Source organism: Hemiscyllium ocellatum, chromosome 37 (assembly GCF_020745735.1).
Source record: "Hemiscyllium ocellatum isolate sHemOce1 chromosome 37, sHemOce1.pat.X.cur, whole genome shotgun sequence".
In the NCBI taxonomy this organism is placed as follows: domain Eukaryota; kingdom Metazoa; phylum Chordata; class Chondrichthyes; order Orectolobiformes; family Hemiscylliidae; genus Hemiscyllium; species Hemiscyllium ocellatum.
Genome location: NC_083437.1, coordinates 33,965,329 through 33,985,417, shown reverse-complemented (window position 1 = coordinate 33,985,417; position 20,089 = coordinate 33,965,329). Strand labels below are relative to the sequence as shown.

The window sequence follows — 20,089 nt, the reverse complement described above, 5'->3', positions numbered from 1 at the left end:
GCCAGCCAGCAATGCCCATATCCCACAAATGAATTAAAAATTAATCTTGTAATTTGCGACATCCCTCTGTCATTAGTCACAATGCAGGTAGGCCTCTGGATCCTTGCTTCTGGAACATCCAGAACATAACTGGCTGCTTTCAAGAGTGGGGACATGGGAAGTCATTTTTGTGGTCTCTATTTGCTTTCCGGGCTCTTGGTCAGCTTGCTTTGCTAGGACATAGGAAGTGCAGTAGTGTTCCCCTTAATTTCTCTTCACCCTATATAGACCCATTAGACAACCAGCTGAAGAATTGAAGAATAGACTGGAGTTGCTCTGCAGAGAATCTGCATGGACACAGCAAACTAGATAACCTCTGGTATTTCTAGTACTGTAACATCCAGGCTTCACACATGGATTCCTTTTGTTTGCATTGCCATCACAAAAATAATTACTTTATGCTTCAACGAATGCATGCCAGCTTGTTGCATCATATTTTTCTCTAGTTGTGCAGTGTCAAGAAGTAGATGTCATGCATGGCATGACAATCAACATGTACAAAGCAAAAGGAACACGCGAGTGATAAGATCAATTGACAGAAAATCAGTGATCAACCAGTCAATCACGATCTACATGTTGGAGACCACAGATCTGACACATCCCCCATCTAATCATCCTTTAGTACAATAAGAGATGCTGACTATGCTCCTGGCCCTGGCCAAACTGGTCCAGGCAGTGGACTGTGGAGGGAGTCGTTAAGGCTGATTGCCTGCCCCTCTTCCATGGTCACGTTCAAGTCCAGGTGCCTTTGGAGAAAGAGCATGTGGTGTCCACCAACACCCTTGAGCTGCTCGGGGATAGGCGGACACCACAGGGAGTGGAGTATATTATTTCTCCCTCCAATTTTTTTGATCAAATCCCTACCCTTCACTTCACTGTCTGATCACACAACATTACCCTCACTGACTACTCGGCTGTTTCCTTCCTTCCTGGTGGTGGAAATTGAATAAAGATTTGTACACCTGTTATCTTTCACTGTGTGAACAAGCTGCTGACTAGTCAAATTTCTATGAATTAATTTACAACAGAGGAGAAAGTGAGGTCTGCAGATGCTGGAGATCAGAGCTGAAAATGTGTTGCTGGAAAAGCGCAGGTCAGGCAGCATCCAAGGAACAAAACATTCGACATTTTGGGCATAAGCCCTTCTTCAGGATTCCCGAAACATCGAATTTCCTGTTCCTTGGATGCTGCCTGACCTGCTGCGCTTTTCCAGCGACACATTTTCAGCTAATTTACAACAGACCCAGACAAAAGAAACTGGAGCTGCAGACCATTTGGCCCATTCTTTTCTAATAAGGCTGCTCTTGGGGGGGGGGGCGTTCGACCCCACTCTCCTACCTGCTTCCTCAATCCCTCCCTTGGATTTGCTGGAAATTAAAAAAAAAGTCAATCCAGCTGTGGATGTGTTTGAAGATGAATCGATAACTTCCAAAAAAGGTACAAACCCTTATGGAGTGAAGTAGATTAGATTAGATTACTTGCAGTGTGGAAACAGGCCCTTTGGCCCAATAAGTCCACACCGACCAGCTGAAGCACAACCCCTTCACCTAACACTACGAGCAATTCAACATGGCCAATTCACCTGACTTGCACATCTTTGGACTGTGGGAGGAAACCGGAGCACCCGGAGGAAACCCACGCAGACACGGGGAGAACGTGCAAACTCCACACAGACAGACATTCGCCTGAGGCAGGAATTGAACCCGGGTCTTTGGCGCTATGAGGCAGCAGCACTAATCACTGTGCCACCATGCCGCCCAAAGGAATTTCTTTCCTAAACAATGAGTTATTTTATTGGGAAGACTATGGCCCCATGTTTTAGATTCTTTGATTGGAATCACACAGCATGAAAGAAATGGGCATCTCTCTTCAGAGCCATGTGTGTATTCCACAGCAGAAGTCCTACGTATATGTAGACACACCAACAAGAAAGAAATATAACTTGATGGTACAATGTTAGAGACAGTATTCTTTTGACTAAGAGACAGCAGTACCCTTCTTTGAAAGGGTAGCCTTGGCTTCCATGCTCCCCACATCTCTTTTTCCTTACAACAGCAGTGGCCCCCAAGGGGCTGGAGGATTTCTTCTGAAGGATTTTCTGCGCTTCTTCCTGCAGCACCTTATAGAGGAGGCCGCGCTGGTTCCAGGGCACGTAGGACTTCACGAGGAAGGCCACTTCGTCCAGCCGCAGCCTGCTGGCGGTGATATAGTCCAAGGCCGTCAGGTAAGGGCTGCCGGATAACATCCGCACCAGGCCTCGGCCGCACATGGCCTTGACACAGCTCCCAGGATGCGGCAGGCCGTGCCCCAGGGTGGACTGGAAGTCCTCGAGGGCCTGCGCCAAGTCCCCGCCGTGTAGGTGGCAGAACCCACGGAGGACGAGGAGGGTGCTGTGGTAGTTGGTTGGGTCGGCCACGATCAGGCGCTGGCACAGCCGCAGCGCACCCTGCACGTCCCCACAGAGGAGCATGCAGTCGGCCAGCCGTATCTCCGACTCCCGCCTGGCCTCCGGCTCCATGCCGACCAACAGCCGGAGCACTCGGAGGGCGGGACGCAGGAGCTCGGCTCCGCCGTCGGATCGCAGGTCAGGGCGGCGGCGCACCACCTGCCTGTACTCTGAGAAGCGGGCCTCGACAAAACGCTTGGCCAGCTCCAGCACGCCGTGTGGTGCCCGGGGCTGACGTGAGGCTCCGCTGCTGAGGGCCGACATCAAATCGTGAACCAGTTCCCAGTCTGGGTCGCCCCTGGCGGTGAGGGCCTCCTTCTCCTCTTTGGGCATCATCCTGTCAACGGTCGCGGGTGGCGCAAGCTCCGGGATTCCCGCGCTTTCCTCCAACCGCTGCTTTTCGAAGGGGCACGCGCCAACTTCACGAGGTGCCACGAGCTCGAGGAAACGGCGGCAATCGGCGAGCAGCTCGGCACCGCGGCCATCTTGCTGCTGCTGAGGCCTTCCTTCATGCAGTGAGAGGTAACGGGCGAAGGCGCGAACGATCTGCGGCAAGTCTCGCTTCTGGCGGTGGACGACGAACGCCACGGTCTCTTCCCGCCGCTTGCCGAATGCCTGCATGTAGTCCATCACACCGTTGGCCGAGTGCCGCTCAGACAGGACCCAGGCCAGGGCCCTGGTCAGCAGCAACGCCAGCGAGTGGCTCGGGTGGGCATTGAGCAGGGCATTACAGTGGCTCACCGCCTCCTGATGCCGCCCGCTCCTCAGCAGCATGTCCATCTTCAGCACCGACGCCGTCAGGTTGCCCGGGCTCAGCGCTGACAGGAAGATGGCGGCCACTCCGGCACTGACGGGGGCTTCGACTGCAGGCTCGCTGCCGGCGCCACCTCCTCCTCCTCCACCCTGGCTTGGCACCCAGCTCTGGCTGGCACACCAGCTTTCCAACACTGTCAACAGGTTACCTAGGCCCGGTTCCCCCAAGGACTTGACATGCTGCACGGTTGTCTCGGCGCTCAGGGTGAAAGCGGAGGTGTAACAGGCGGCAGCATCGGACAGGGAGCCACTGGCCAGGTACTGGTCCCCTTTGGTGCAGAGCCAGGCAGGCAGCTCCTCTTCAGACATCACCAACACCAAACCAGCATGCCAGAGATTTACATACGTGCAGATGAAACCAAACCTAGGAAAAATGAGAAATGAAAAATTTGTGGATTAGACTGACGAAGAACCATCACGACAAAGCAATTTTAACCTGATGGGGACCGGATATGACACAAGTTTTACCACCTGACTCACCATCAAACTCTTTAGGTTTGAAGTATAAAACAGACTTCCCACACGATCCTGTCAGTTTCCTGGCCCACACATGAGCTGACCATTTGTATAAGCCCATAGTGCATCACACTAAGTCAAGAATACCAGAAACCCAACGACGGAACGAGTTGGCTGACTTATCTTTTCTATGATGTGTGTGTGCGGATGTGATACACAGTGAAACACAACAGGTGAACAAATTTTTAATCGCTTTCCATCATCAGGAAGGAAAGAAAAGTCGATTTAAAAGAAGATTGCACAGGTGTTGGATATCGGACAAAGAAGGGAACATTTGAAGTGAACATTTGATTTCAAAATTTGTGAGGAGGAAGTAATTCAAGGCAGTTCTGACAATTAGAGCACTTTGGGAATGAGAAACTGGACATTTGGTGATGATTTTTAGAAGGGCAACCTTAGCTATTCAATGAAAGTGCAAAAAGTAGATGCTCAAAAGTTAGAATTTACATCAGATCCCATCCAGATCTGGGGACTTGTCCATCTTAATGCCTTTTAGAATATCCACACTTGCTCCCTCCTTATGCTGACTTTACCTAAAGTAATCAACCATCGATCTGTAACCTCAACATCCGTCATGTCCCTCTCCTCATGAAATATCAAAGCAAAGTACTGAAGGATCTCATCCATTTTCTCTGACTCCACGCATTAATTCCCTACTTTGTCCTTGAGTGGGCCAATCCTTTCTCTAGTTACCCTCTTGGTTAAGGGTTAAGGATTGTCCTTAAACCTGTTTGCGAAAGATATTTCATCATCCCTTGGAGCCCTCTTAATTAGTTTGATTAGTCCTACTTTTCCAATATTTTTCCAAAGCTTTGTCTGTTTTCAGTCATCTAAATCTTATGTATTCTTCCTTTTTCCTCTTACTTATGTCATAATTTTACCTAACATCCACAGTTTCCTAATCTTGGCATTTCTAACCCCCATTTTCACAGAGACAGGTCTGTCCTGGACGCCAGTGAATCTCTCTTTCAAAGCCTCCCACATATCAAATGTGGATTTACCCTCAAACAGCTGCTCCCAATCCACAGCCCACAGTTTCTGCCAAATTTTGCTCTCATTGACCTAATTCAATTTAGCAATTTTTCTTTAGGACCACACTCATCTTTGTCCACGAGTATTCTAAAACTTCCAAATTGTGGTCACTATTCCCAGAGTATTTCCCTAATGAAACTTCAGCCATTTGGTTGGGTTTATTCCCTAACACCAGGTCTGGTATGGTCCCTTCTTGAATTAGACTATTTACATATTATTCTATAAAACCCGCCTGGATGCTCCTTATAAATTCTGCTCCATCTAAACCTCTAACACTAAGTGAATCCGAGTCAATGTTGGGAAAATTAAAATCTCTCACCACCACCATCCTGTTGCTCCGATATCTTTTCATAACCTGTCTACAAAATTGCACCTCTGTTTTGGGAGACTTGGAGTACAGCCCCAGCATTGTTACCACACCGTTCCTATTTCTGAACTCTGTACATATTGCCTTACTGCTTGAGTCCTCCATAGTGCCCTCCTTAAGGATAGCTGTGATATCCTGTCTGACCAGTAATGCAACTCCGCCACCTCTTTCACCTTCCTCTCTATCCCACCTGAAGCATCTATATCCTGGGATATTTAGTTGCCAATCTTGCCTTTCCCTCAGCCAAGTCTCAGCAATAGCAATAACATCACACTCCAAGGTACTAATCCAAGCCCTAAGTTCATCTGCCTTACCTACTACCCATTAAAACAAGCACACCTCAGACCACCGTTGAGAAAGTCTATAGCCTTAAAACTTGTCTTTAAACATTTAGACTAAACTGTAATGCTGAATAATAAAACACACTTAGGCAGGAAGGCTCAGAAAAAGGGGGAAACTTAAGGAATGCAGAAGATTGGGACACCTGGGCTCACTAAGTGATAACGGGATGCCTTAGCATCGGTGAATCTGTGTGAACAGGACACCAAGTGATAACATTCACAGCCATTCCCTTATGAAATCAATGCCTGTTTGATTCTGACCTGGAAACAAAATTCGGTACTATCAAAAACTTTGTAATTAATAGTCAAATGCTGTTAATTATAATGGATTCTTTTTACCCCTTGCAAGCGGGGCAGACACAAAAAAATCTTTGCTGTTACAAAACCCTGACTTGAGGGTTCAAATGGACATTAGAGAGAGAGAGAGAGAGAGAGAGAGAGAGAGAGACCATTTTAGTGTCGAGGCTGTAGAAAATTAACTCTTAGTGCTTAGCTGCTATGGATTGAATTTAATTGCATTATGAGACTTTATGATGATATTGAGTAGCCATTACCAGTTATTAAATACAAACTCTGTTAAAAGGTAATATTGATGAAGCCTTAACTTACTTGCTGTTCTTGCAGCAGACTCTACAGACCGTCCCACTGTCAACTCTAACTCGTCAGATCTTATGTCTTATTTAAATTTGAAACATAAAATTGAAATTAAGAAGTTTAATTTGAGACTAATTAATCATTTTAAATACAACCTTGCAGTAACATTTCAGCCTCAGGTACAGAATGATTCTGTGCTTCAGATAAAAAGCAAGAATCTGCTCCCAGCTTAAAATTATTCTAAACCTAACATTGAAGAGATTCTGACACAATCTGTCAGGAAGCCATTTTATGGTTAAAAGTTTGCCCCTTGCTAAGAAGCCATTTTGTAAAACAATGATATCAGAAATGCGAGCTGTGGAAAGCTACCTTATGACACCTCCCACTTAATTTCAACTGGTACTTCTTTATAGGAAATTATGTCACCAGCAGATGCCTAACTCAGCCGGATTTGTTTCTCCCACCTGATGGATAGTTCAAGGCCTGTAGGAGTGATCAGTCGAGCTCACACAGATGTGCCAATCAACTTTTCTTCCTTAAAAATTATCTTTCAATAATTATCTGTCTAATTAAGAACATGCAATGTTTTTGTAAACTTTTGTGTAAAGGAAGCCACTTTATATCAGTTCATTGGAGTAGCCTGCTGGGGCACTTGAACAGCTGGTACCCTACTCTCCTAAGTTATTAGAACCTAGTTAGTTTAACCTATAGGTATCAGTGTTATGTTGTAATAGTGATACTATTAGTGCATAAAAGGGGATGACTAAAACTAAAGTGTCTAAACTAAAAACCCCAAAGAGGGTTTTATTCCACATTTCCAAAGTGTACAATCTCTGACACGAACCAAGAGAAAGAGGCTTACAGGTCTGAGTCCACAAGGGATCCCCTGGGCTTTCTCAAATCTCCACTTTAACACTCGCTGCGTTCATTTTCTGCTCCCTGCCTACTCTTCCCCTTAGTCACTGACTTCATTGTCTAGCTCCTTACAGGCTTTAGTTATTGCCTCTTTACTGTCCACTCACCACCTCATTTGGTTCCCATCCCTCTGCCACATTAGTTATAGCCTCCCCAATAGCATTAGCAAAAGCACGCCCAAGGACATTGGTTCCAGTCCTGCCCAGGTATCGACCATCCGATTTGTAATAGTCCCACCTCTGCTCAATTAGCACCCCATGCATATACAATAGTGGTAGTGCATATCATATGCAAGACAACTTGCTTGGGTCCCTGCAATATCCAAATCATGATGTGTACTGCCTAGAAAGTGGAGGACAATGCAAGCACCATTACCACCACCTTCAAGTCGCACTCCAACTTAACTTCAAACATGATGGTATTCCTTTATGGTTGCCGGGTCAAACTTTCCCCAGTTTTGTAGGTTTAACTACACCACGTGGATTGCAGACATTTAAGAGTGTGGCTCACAAGAAGATCTGAAGGACAATTAGACATAAGCAAAATTTTGTTTTGCTCGTGATTCATCCACATCAGTCCCCTCCTTTGAAAAGATAAAAATGTTCTCCAATAAAAGACAAGATATCCTGGTGAAAGTAACACTATGATTCATTAATATGTAGAGTATTAATATACTATCACTGACATTTGTAGCCATGGTAGTGAAGCAATACAATTTGGAAAAATCTTCACGAGTAAGAAATGAGCCAGATGCTTCAAATCATTAAAAAAAAAGTCACACTGACATTATAATATTTGCTCATTTAAAGAAATGAATGTGCAACTATATTTATGAAAAATGTCATTTAATGAGTTCAGCAAGAAATAGCCAAAAAAAAAAATAGGTGCTCACAATGTCAGCATCTTAGATTTTGTCATAAACTGAGTGTTGCAGAAAGAATGTAAGTTCTTGCTGTTAGGCTGAAGCTTACACAGATCTCTTCCACTTATTTTCTACCTCCAATTAAAATGCTAGCATACCAAATGTTTTGTAAAGACAGTGCCCCTGCTAATGTATTTATTATATTTGAAGACCCAAAGAGAACCTAGCTAATGATGTAGTTCAAAAGAACCTTAACTCCCTGGTGGCCAGCTAGTTTAAAAATCTGTTTAAACATTTTCTTTTCCCAATAGCATGCCCTCAGGACCTGAAGAATGGTCTTACATTCAGCAGGTCTCCAAAAAGTTGCTCAATGATTGCTAATTATAGAAGAGATAAAAAAGTGAATATCCTAATCTATTCAACTGCGGAACATCTTGAGGTGTATTGGGTAGTATCCTGACTTAAGCCAGAAAATCTCTGTTCAGGTTCCAGCCAGGACTCAATGGCCACTGGAGGATGCATTTATAATGTGGTCAGGCACATTAAATTCTAAAATTGCAACTTATTCCAACTTATTAGTGATAAGACTGGGAACAATTCCAGATCAGTTGTGTCATAGAGTCATACATTGAAAGAACATTTGGGTTGTTACCATCACCATCACAAAATAACTGGAATGAACATCATTTTGACGAGTCAATGAACCCTTTTTGGGGGTAGGGAGTGCATATAACAAGGTATATTTATTTGCTTGATGCTTTCCTTGACTATAACCCAGCGAACTTGTTCTTCAAAAATAGCATTGGATAAACATCTCCATAAACCAGTGGATCGGGTATCGTTTAATGTAATTTGGCAAACTACACTTCTTATGTGGTATTAACAATTTCAGACTCATACAGGGTCAGAAGCTCCACTCATTATGATGAGGTGATATGAGCAGAACATTGTTATCAAAATGAGTGAGACCAAATATCTAGTTTTTCTTCAAAATGTTTAATAACATCAATATCACCTGTAACTTGTTATTGATACTTAGAACTGGATTTAACATCAGAAATAACGTTGACAAGACAATTTCAGAAATGGGCCAAATAAGACAGAATTGGACATTGTAGGGAGAAAAAAAAATTGAGATCTGGAACAGCTACTAAATTATAAAGATAAATCAGAAGCAGAACAAATAAATTCACTGCTATACACAGTTGGGAGTCTTGGTGAGGTATGACATCAACAAGAATTAAAAACAGGTACCTATGAAGAGTCACAAAAAGCCTTTGACAATTATTTCAATCTATGAACTAAAATAAAATGCTGGAAAGAGCAAATATTTTATACAAGAATTCAGGATTCAGTGGAATTGAAGGGTGTTGTCATTAAAAATCTTTACAGATAAATGGAGAACTGTAACTATGGTGACTAAGATTATGTTCATAGAGGAAATTGTTTAGGAGTTGCTGATGATTCTGTCAAATTTATCATAGTCCACTCCAAAGAAGACTTGACTAAAGAAAGTCATTCAGATGGTCAATAATAGTTCCATGAAATAGAGTCGCAGGTAGATAGGATAGTGAAGGTGGTGTTTGGTATGCTTCTTTTATTGGTCAGAGAATTGAGTATAGGAGTTGGGAGGTCATATTGCAGCTGTACAGGACACTGGTTAGGCCACTTTTGGAATATTGCATGCAATTCTGGTCCAATTCCTATCAGAAGGATGTTGTGAAACTTGAAGAAGTTCAGAAATTATTTACAACGATATTGCCAGGGTCGGAGAACTTGAGCTATAGGGAGAGGTTAAATAGGCTGTGGCTGTTTTCCCTGGAGTATTGGAAGCTGGCCTTATAGACATCTATAAAATCATGGATAGGACAAATAGACAAGGTCTATTCCCCAGAATGGGAGAGTCTAGAACTAGAGGGCATAGGTTTAGTGTGAGAGGAGAAAGATATAAAAGGGGCTTAAGGGACAATGTTTTCACAGAGGGTGGTACGTATATGGTCACGGGTAAAATTACAGCATTTAAAAAGCATTTGGATGGGTATATGAATAGGAAAAGTTTAGAGGGATATAGACCAAGTGCTGGGAAATGGGACCAGATTAGGTTAGGATATTTGGTCGGCATGGACAAGTTGGACCGGTGTCCGTGTTGCACATCTCAATGACTCTAAAGACAATCCCAAGAGAAGAACGACCATGATGTAGGAGATCAGCAAATTCCACTTGATTGTTAAGATAAAAATCACAAATGACACAGGAAAAACCAATAAAGTGACTTGGACAGGCATCAGGCACTGTCAGCAATTTAAAAAGTGAATTATTTTTCACAATAGGGCTTTCAAAAAAATGGGCAGAAATGGAACATTGCTTGAGAAAAGCAAGAAAGCAAATAGCTACCAACACAGAGGTTAATAAGGTAGAACAGTCTGAAACAGAAGAAAACGGAAAATTATCTTTTCAAAATTAGAGGATCCAGGTCTTGCATTTTGGCAAGTGGATAAATGGTGAGTGAGTCAAGTCAGATTGCGAGCAACAGTTAAGAAAACACTGCTTACAATCAAAATGCAACTACATAATACTCAAGATTAAATGATATGCTACAAGCAACTCTCCAGTGGATATCAAATGGGAGAGAACTTATAAATACTTCATAATCAAGAATTCTTATTTGAGTAGGAAACATACCTTGCCCTTAATCATCAAATAACGCAAGTTAAAAAATGTAAAGTTATGGAACAGCCAATCAAGAAATGGTCATAGGACAGCTGGCAGACTATTACATAAATCTTCCTAGACACATCATGTAACCTAAACAAAACGTTGGCACAAGAAATGAGGTGGGAACTTGTGACTTTACTGGATTGGGAGTGGGAAATGTTGGTAGCATCAACAGTGTAGAGTACTCAGACTGCAAGAGCCAGTAAGGTTTTCAATACAATAGTCAATGAACAGCATACTCCATTTGACAAATCTATAACTGAAGAAACGGAGTGTAACACAGCTTTGTGAACAAATGGCTATGACATTTGAATCTGATGTCAGATGTGATTCAAATAGGACATGTTCAAGCAAATTATTTGATTGTTTTCCCAGAAAGAATATGCAGTAACCGAGAGAGATCATGCCAAGCTGCAAGAAGTCCTTAAAATAGCAGAGTTGAAAAAGCAAACATGTTGGTTTCACCAATAATGCAAATTACTGAATGGAAAGAGAATCTAAGCCAATCAACATGTTGAAGTAGAAAGTTTATAAGCACACTGAGAAAGAAAAATATTGCTGACAGATTCAAGATGATGTGTGCACAATTCTAAATAAGTTGTCACTGAAAAGGGATGACCAATGCTCAATGTTTCAAGAGACCGCATGGTAGAAATTGACAGTTTCAGAGAATCAGGCACTGAAAGAGGCAGGATGAGTGTCTTCCTTGAAGGATTTCCAAGAGATTAAATATCCTCCAGCTCAAAGTGAATTGTATGTCTTAGACACCATTAAGAACAATATCAGAGGCAATAGTCTTTCACCAAACCTCAGATCTCAAATCTGAAGATAACTCTGTATTCCTTGAATTTGTAAAATAAGAAGTTTTCATAGGAAACTGATGGAAATGTGATATTGGTAAATTTAATTATTATACAACTGTGTAAATAATGAGGGAATGTATATAATGAAAAAAATATCAATGTCAGTCAGAAGTACCACCTAAGATGAGGTCATTGGACTGGTGGGCTGAATAACTTGGAATCTTGACCAAACAAACTGGTCTTCAAAGTCTCTCACATATCTATCACTAGCACAATGCTTGTAACATTGCAGGGAACTATATTTGTTAACTTACAAGAATCCTTTTTGATTAGACCAATAAATGGCTTTCCTCAACCACACGAGGCCCTGTAGTTTCCTACACTTGTTTTTTAAAGAGGGGAAATAACGACAGTAACTTCATGCTGAGCATCAGCTCAGTGCACTGAATGGACATACCATATGACATATCTGACATCAAAATGGTTGGGCACTATTTTGTAACCACCCCAACCCCACAGAAAATATCAAGCTAGGCATGTAATATGCAGTCCTTTGGAAAAATAAGGAAACTAAAACAATGCAATGTTTATCATGGTGATGCACTTCATGTCCCCATTGCATTAATACAATTCTCAGTAGCGTGGTTTTCAAAAGAAAATGGTAATTGCCATGCAGGTTTCACCTCTAGTTTCATAGACTGAGGTCTTCACTATTTCCAGAATGCTTTGCTGTGGTTTACTGCTTTCCATCCTTCAGGCTGATCAATAAAGAACATTAAAATTGGAGTAGTCCATGCAGCCCTTTGAACCTGCTCTGCCATGATCATGGTCTTTCTCCCCAGACCCTTTGATCCCTTTAGCCCCAAGAACTATATCTCCTTGAAAACATCAGATGTTTTGGCTTCAACCACTTTGTGTTGTGGTTGTGTTCGCCGAGCTGGGAATTTATGTTGCAGACGTTTTGTCCCCTGTCTAGGTGACATCCTCAGTGCTTGGGAGCCTCCGTGAAATGCTTCTGTGACCTTTTCTCTGGCATTTATAGTGGTTTGAATCTGTCGCTTCCGGTTGTCAGTTCCAGCTGTCCGCTGCAGTGGCCGGTATATTGGGTCCAGGTCGATGTGTTTGTTGATTGAATCAGTGGATGAGTGCCATAAACAAGCACATCAACCTGGACCCAATATACCGGCCACTGCAGCGGACAGCTGGAACTGACAACCGGAAGCGACAGATTCAAACCACTATAAATGCTGGAGAAAAGATCACAGAAGCGCTTCACAGGAGGCTCCCAAGCACGAAGGATGTCACCTAGACAGGGGATGAAACATCTGCAACACAAATTCCCAGCTCGACGAACAGAACCACAATAACGAGCACCCGAGCTACAAATCTTCTCACAAACTTTGATCAATCACTTTGTGACAGAGAATTTCACAGGCTCAGCCTCGGTGAAGAAACTTCTCTTCAACTGTTCTAAACGACTCCCCAGTATCCTTAAATTGTGACTCCTGGTTTTACCATGTCTAATCGCGCTGTAATATTATAGGTTTCTATGAAATACCCCTACATTCTTCTAAACTCTACTGAATATATTCTTAATCATATTTCAGTCCTTCCATCCCAGGAATCAGTCCAGTAGAGTCATAAAGATGTACAGCATGGAAACAGATCCTTCGGTCCAACCCATCCATGCTGACCAGATATCCCAACCCAATCTAGTCCTACCTGCCAGCAGTCGGCCCATATCCCTCCAAACCCTTCCTATTGATACACCCATCCAAATGCCTCTTAAATGTTGCAATTGTACCAGCCTCCACCACATCCTCTGGCAGCTCATTCCATACACATACCACCCTCTGCGTGAAAAAGTTGCCCCTTAGGTCTCTCTTATATCTTTCCCCTCTCACCCTAAACCTATTCCCTCTTGTTCTGGACTCCCCAACTCCAGGGAAAAGACTTTGTCTATTTATCCTATCCATGCCCCTCATAAGTTTGTAAACCTCTATAAGATCACCCCTCAGCCTCCAATGCTCCAGGGAAAACAGTCCCAGCCTGTTCAGCCTCTCCCTGTAGCTCAGCTCCTCCAACCCTGTCAAAATCCTTGTAAATCTTTTCTGAATCCTTTCAAGTTTCACAACATCTTTCCGATAGGAAGGAGACCAGAACTGCACGCAATATTCTAACAGTGGCCTAACCAATGTCCTGTACAGCTGCAACATGACCTCCCAACTCCTGTACTCAATACTCTGACCAATAAAGGATTGCATACCAAATGCCTTCTTCACTATCCTATCTACCTGTGACCCCACTTTCAAGGAGCTATGAACATGTACTCCAAGGTCTCTTTGTTCAGCAACACGCCCTAAGACCTTACCATTAAGTTTATAAGTCCTGCTCAGAATTGCTTTCCCAAAATGCAGCACCTCGCATTTATCTGAATTAAACTCCATCTGCCACTTCTCAGCCCATTGGCCCATCTGGTCAAGATCCTGTTGTAATCTGAGGTAACCCTCTTCGCTGTCCATTACACCTTCAATTTTGGTGTCATCTGCAAACTTACTAACTGTAACTCTTATGCTCGCATCCAAATCATTTATGTAAATGACAAAAAGTATAGGGGCCCAGTACCGATCCTTGTGGCACTCCACTGGTCACAGGCCTCCAGTCTGAAAAACAACCCTCCACCACCACCCTCTGTCTTCTACCTTCAAGCCAGTTCCGTATCCAAATGGCTAGTTCTCCCTTCTTGAGATCTAACCTTGCTAATCAGTCTCCCATGGGGAACCTTGTCGAAAGCCTTACTGAAGTCCATATAGATCACATCTACTGCTCTGCCCTCATCAATCTTCTTTGTTACTTCTTCAAAAAACTCAATCAAGTTTGTGAGACATGATTTCCCACACACAAAGCCACGTTGACTATCCCGAATCAGTCCTTGCCTGTACAGTTAGTGCACTCCCTATATAACTAGAACACTCTTCTTCAGATAAGGAGACCAAAACTGCACACAGTACTCCAGGTGTGATCTCACGAAGGCTATATACAATTGCAGCAAGACATTCCTGCCATTGTATTCAAATTCTCTCATTTTGAAGGTCAACATACCATTTGACTTCTTTACCTTCTGCTGCACCTGTATGCTTTCTTGCAGCAAATGACGTACAAGAATGAACAGGTCTCTTTGTACCTCCCTTTCCCAATCCATCACCATTCAGATGATAATCTGCCTGTTTTTGCTACTATAGTAGATAATTCATTTATCCACATTACACTTCCTCTTCCAATGCATTTTTTACCACTCACTCAACTCGTCCAAATTATACTAAAGCATCTCTGCATCCACATCACTGTTCACCCTCCCATCCAGATTTGTGTCAGCTACAAACTTGGAGAAATTACATTTTGTTCCCTCATCTAGATCATTAATATATATTGTGAATAGTTAGGCTTCTGGCACTGATCTGTGTGATATCCCACTTCACTGTCTTCCACCCTGAAAAAGATCCACTTACTTCTACTGTTTCCTGTCTGCCAACCAGTTCTCTGTCCATGTCAATATATTACCCCCAATCTCATGTGCTTCACCAAAGCCTTTCTGAAAGCCCAGGCAAGCCACATCTACTGGCTTACCATCAACTCTGCTAATTATATCCTTGAAAAGTTCGAGATTTGTCAAGTATCAAATTTCCTTTTTCTAAATCCATGCTGTCTCTGTTTGATTCTGTCACGGTTTTCCAAGAGCTATGACTTTTTGTAAAATAACAGCCTCTAGCGTTTTGCCCCACTACCAAAATCAGGCTAATTACTCTATAATTCCCTTTCTTCTCTCTAACTCCTTCAAAATAAGAGGTTACATTAGTTACCTTCCAGTACATTGGAACTGTTCCAGAGCTGACCATCATTGTATCAATTATTTCTAGGGCCATTTCCTTAAGTACTTTGGGATGTATACTCTCAGACTGAGGATTTATTTGCCTTTAATCTCAACAATTTCTCCAATACCATTTCCTTACTAATATTAATTTCATTCAGTTCCCCCCTTTCAGAGCCTGAACTGGAACCCTAAATAATATATAACAAGCCAGTTTTCATCACCATTTAACTACTTTCTAACTTTGTGCCTTACACTGGGAGTTGATCAGAGGTCAAACATTTAACTGCATAAAATAATATGTCGAAGTAACAACTTGAGCATTAAAGCTTATGACTCCCCCACTCGTAAAACAGGTGAATTAATATCTTCAGATTCAGACAATTGAACGCAAATCTTAGTACTTGAATAGTGTATTCTAAAATTCGACCCCCAGGTGTATGCAACGCTAATTCAGTTACTGTTCACACCATCTATCCGCATTTTGTTTCTTCGCTCTTTTCTGCGTAATACACCCATGTTGTGTAAAGGTACACATCCCTTCAGTACCAGAAACTCATCCAAGCCGTCGCCACAGTATTCAATTTCTGCAAGAGACAGGTGGTTTGTTGAACAAATAGCCCATATTATTTCTCGTCTGCAAAATTAAATGAGTTGTGGGGATACTTTCAAAACTTGTTATTTGATGGAGATTTTTTTTGCATTGGCAGTGAGCTCCCCCATTGGAATCAGAAATTCAAAATCGCTGTCACCTTCGGCCCTACCTCAAGTAAATATAACACGTTCCCGCAGAAAGCTTTTTAAATCAGCAATTTTTTTTTTAAAAAAAGAGGGCATGTCAAAGATTCACTACAGAATCGCCCTCACTTCAGTTTAGAGAAGCAGATTCGCGAGAACGAACTCAACTGCCCCAACAGTATGAAATAAAAATTCATTCTTGTTCAGTTTACAGCGACCCTTGAAAAATCAGCAGTCTGAAAGATGGTGAACAAAAAGCTCGGCGAAGATCGGACAGGAGGGTTTGTTTGGAAAGGAGCGGTGTAAGGAGGAGAATAGCTCTGAAGAAATAATTAATTGAAAGAATTTGGGGACTGGTTATTTTTGTATGCATAACAAATCAAGACCTTCATCAAATCTCCTTTCATCCTCATCTGTGCATCTGTCCATTTTCTAATTTAGGACAGAATGTCTTTGATATAATTCAATAGTTTACATTAAAGTTGAGCACAGTACACTCTTTATAAGCCGCCTTGGCCCTTGTGTGGTAGAAGTACCTAACCGGGCTAATTAAATAGGCCCAATTCACACTAATAGGAGAGATTCCAATTTGGCTCCAAGTCATAAGCCACTTTGCAGTTCATCCATTTTAATGAGTATTTACAAAAAAGCAGCACGCAACGGAATAACAAAATCCCTTTATAACCACCGAATGGTTGTCATATGATTGGCAAATCTTTTAAACTGTTACACAAATTACAGCAGCAGCATTCATGCTTTTAACTGCATCAATACAGGAGACCGGCTCTCAGCCCGGGGGCGAGAAACCAGAGTTGCTGCTTTGACCTCCCATTATGTTGCTTTTGGGCAAAGTTTATAAAATATTTACCAAATTAGACATGCTTAAATATTTGCATTTAGTTAATAAATGCCCTGCTAGCTTTTCTAACCTTGTAGAACAGTCAGATACTTAAGCACAGGGCAACTTAAAGCGCACTATTACTCTCAAGATGTGTCTAAGTAGAACCTCATCAGTTTAAAGGGACAAGTCGGATTTTTCAAAGTTCCAACTCAATGACCAATAAAACAGCCACTATCCATAAAGCAGGATTTTTTAAAAAACTGTTCAGAAATGTTATAATACACTTCTGGATCACGTGGGACTTAAAGCTGGGCCTCCTTGATATTACCACTACCCTGACAATAAGGAATACATTCATTAAATTACAATGAACACCAACAGTGTTATATCCTGCCTGTTATCCTATTGCTCCCTCGTCTACACTGCAAGCCTCCTCTACCATTTAATTTCGTTAGGTCAGGTAACGGGTTTCCTTTAAAGTTTTGATTAGTAAATAGTGTGACAAATGCAAGTTGAGGAATAAAAGCATTGTTTAATTTGAAGTCACCTTCCTTTGAACGGTGTATTTTGTGCAGTCCAATTGCTGCTGATATTTTTTTCGCTTAATAAACACTCACCTTTCTAGAGCAGATCGACTGAAACTGTTTCCTCAAACTCGAATAGAATAGGCTCCGCCTTTGTCTTTCAGACTTGTAGCAGTGTAATGTGCAACTTTACTTTTTTTTAAATGCAATCTTATGCCTTGATTGCGAATCTAATCCGATGTAAGCTGTTTTCCTCTCGGGGTTTCCCCTGTCTTGTTGTAACCCCTTTCGTTCCGATACATAATTGCAACAAGCCAGCTGATCGATTTCAGGATCACGTGCCTCCCGTTGCCACGGTTGCAGATAAACACAACGCGGCGCTGGCTCTCCTGATTGCCCAGTTCAGAGTCTGTCATCAGATCCAAATGGGGCAAGATCATACCCTCGATATCAATAATAACAAACCATTTCCTCGACTGTTATTGTTGGTAAAGGAAAAAATGCATGAATATAGCACCTTTCACAATGTTCAGATACCCAAAGCACTTTGCAATCAATGGAATTCTGTTGAAATGTAGTTACAATCTAGGAACATGGCAGCCACTTGGTATATTTTAAAATCTTATAAACAATGACGACCAAGTAATTTGTTTCAGTGATGTTGATTGAGGGATTCATTTTGGCCAGGTCACAGGAAGGAGTTTTCCTTCACTTCTCACAATATTGTAGGACATTTAAATCCTTATAAGAGTTGGATGGTTGATTTGTGAAGCAGTGTGGTGCCAATAGAGTGGACCCAATTCCCATCATTGGCTGAGGTTACCACGAAGGATTCTCCTTCTCAACCTGTTCCCCCACAGGAGGTATGATGACTCACAGGTTAAAGCACCACCAGTCATCTCTCTCTTTAATGAGAAAGATGACTGGTAAGACTATGACAACTCAATTGATTGGGCTTTAATTTCCATCCAATCCAAATGTTGGTGCCTCCTGATAGTATAGCACTCTCTCAGTACTGCACTGGAGTGTCAGATGGTTTTCTGAAGGGCAAATCATGTTTAACCAATTTACTGATATTCTTTGAAGAATTATGAATAAAGGCATAAATGGATGAAAGGAGTATACTGAACTTGGATTTCCAGATAGTATTTGTTGAGGTATCACATCAAAGGTTATTTCAAAGTGTAGAAGCTAATGGCATAGGGGATGACATTTTGGCATGGAAAATAGATTGGCTAGAATCAGAAAACCAAGTAATGATAAATGGGTCAATTTCTGATTGCCAACATGTAGCATGTTACACAACAAGGATCAGTACTGGGGTCCAACAACCATCTTCCTATGTGTAGCTATGATTTCAACTAGTGGAGAAGATTTCCCTTGATACTCTTTGACTCCAGTTTTGCTAGGTCTCCTTGATGCCACACTCAGTCGAGGACAGTCTTTCTCTCATGTCTGGAGTTCAAAACTTTTGTCTATGTTGGAACTAAAGCTGTGATGAAGCCAGGCGCTGGAAGAACCTAAACAGTGTCAATAAGATGGTCATTGCTAAACCAGTATTGTTTGATAGCATCATTGATGACCTCTTCAATCACATTGCTGATGATTGACAGCAGATCGATGGGGCTTTAATTGGCCCAGGTGAGCTTTTCCTGTGCAAATTACTGCTTAGATGCCAGTGCCATGGTGCACTGGAACAGCTTAATTGGCAGCACGGCAAGTCTAGGAGCATATGTCTTCAGTACTATTGCCAGAACATTGTCAGGACCCACACATGAAGTCTGGGCAGTTGGAAAAGGATGAACTGCAAGTACCAGTAGGACTGTAAGAAACATAACTCCTTGGGGAAGTTTGGGGATGTAGGAAGAGGAATACAAAACATGTTTTTTAAAAAAATACCTCCACAAGTATTGACATAAGTGTTGACACCAGTGTTTTCATATATCACTTGACAGATTTTATTATCATGGTATCTATGCTTATCTGGAATCCACTACACATGATTTCAAGATCAGCTTTATGTAGGTGACAATGAAATAAAGCAGTTTTTTTTATTCTAAAATATTCAAAAAGCAAATAAAAGTCTAAAGCTTACAATGTAATGGCTTACATTACATTAAACTGTCAGGAAAACATTAAGTTCTGGCCAAAGATCACAAAAGATCATATGAACTTTGTTTTCCTGTTCATAGAAGATGGCTAACCTGTTAAATATTTCTACCATGTTTTTGTTTTTGTTTTTATTTCGCACTTCCAACATCCACAGAATTTTGTTTACAACGTTAAAGAGGAAGAATAACAGATCATTAAAAGAAAAGTATTTTTGTGAAATGAGAGGTAAGATCCTCAATCACTTTATAACATTGGTGTTGCAAGATCAAGCCCTCATTGATGAATTAGTATCACTGTGGCACAAAAGATTACTTACATCTTCACATTATACTCTTTCCCCAAATAGTTTTTTTTTTAACTCCAGCCAACAACCGAAACAGGAACTTGGTGCTGTTAACTTCATCATTATGCTCCTGCACAGCAACCCAAAGTTGGAACTTGAACTAGAAAAGACCAGTCTTGTTGCTACCTCTCCTTCACCACCCGTTTCCCCGTTCCTTGTCGATTCCATTTTTCAATCCTTTTGCTGCCCGTTCTCCACTTTCCTCTTGCTTCATTTGATG

The 20,089-nt window shown here is 41.9% G+C and overlaps 1 protein-coding gene across 1 annotated transcript in view; it reads right to left on the bottom strand.

The window, feature by feature from the left end:
* The window catches only part of ttc34 (tetratricopeptide repeat domain 34), a 79,519-nt gene extending 61,665 nt beyond the window's left edge, over nt 1–17,854 (bottom strand). Inside the window, exons 1-2 of the mRNA XM_060851954.1 lie at nt 17,715–17,854; nt 2,034–3,662 (exon numbers count right to left, since the gene is read on the bottom strand). Coding sequence (XP_060707937.1) covers nt 2,034–3,662; nt 17,715–17,854 — 1,769 coding nt within the window. The remainder of the gene's footprint in view (nt 1–2,033; nt 3,663–17,714) is intronic.
* Between the last annotated feature and the right edge of the window lie 2,235 nt (nt 17,855–20,089).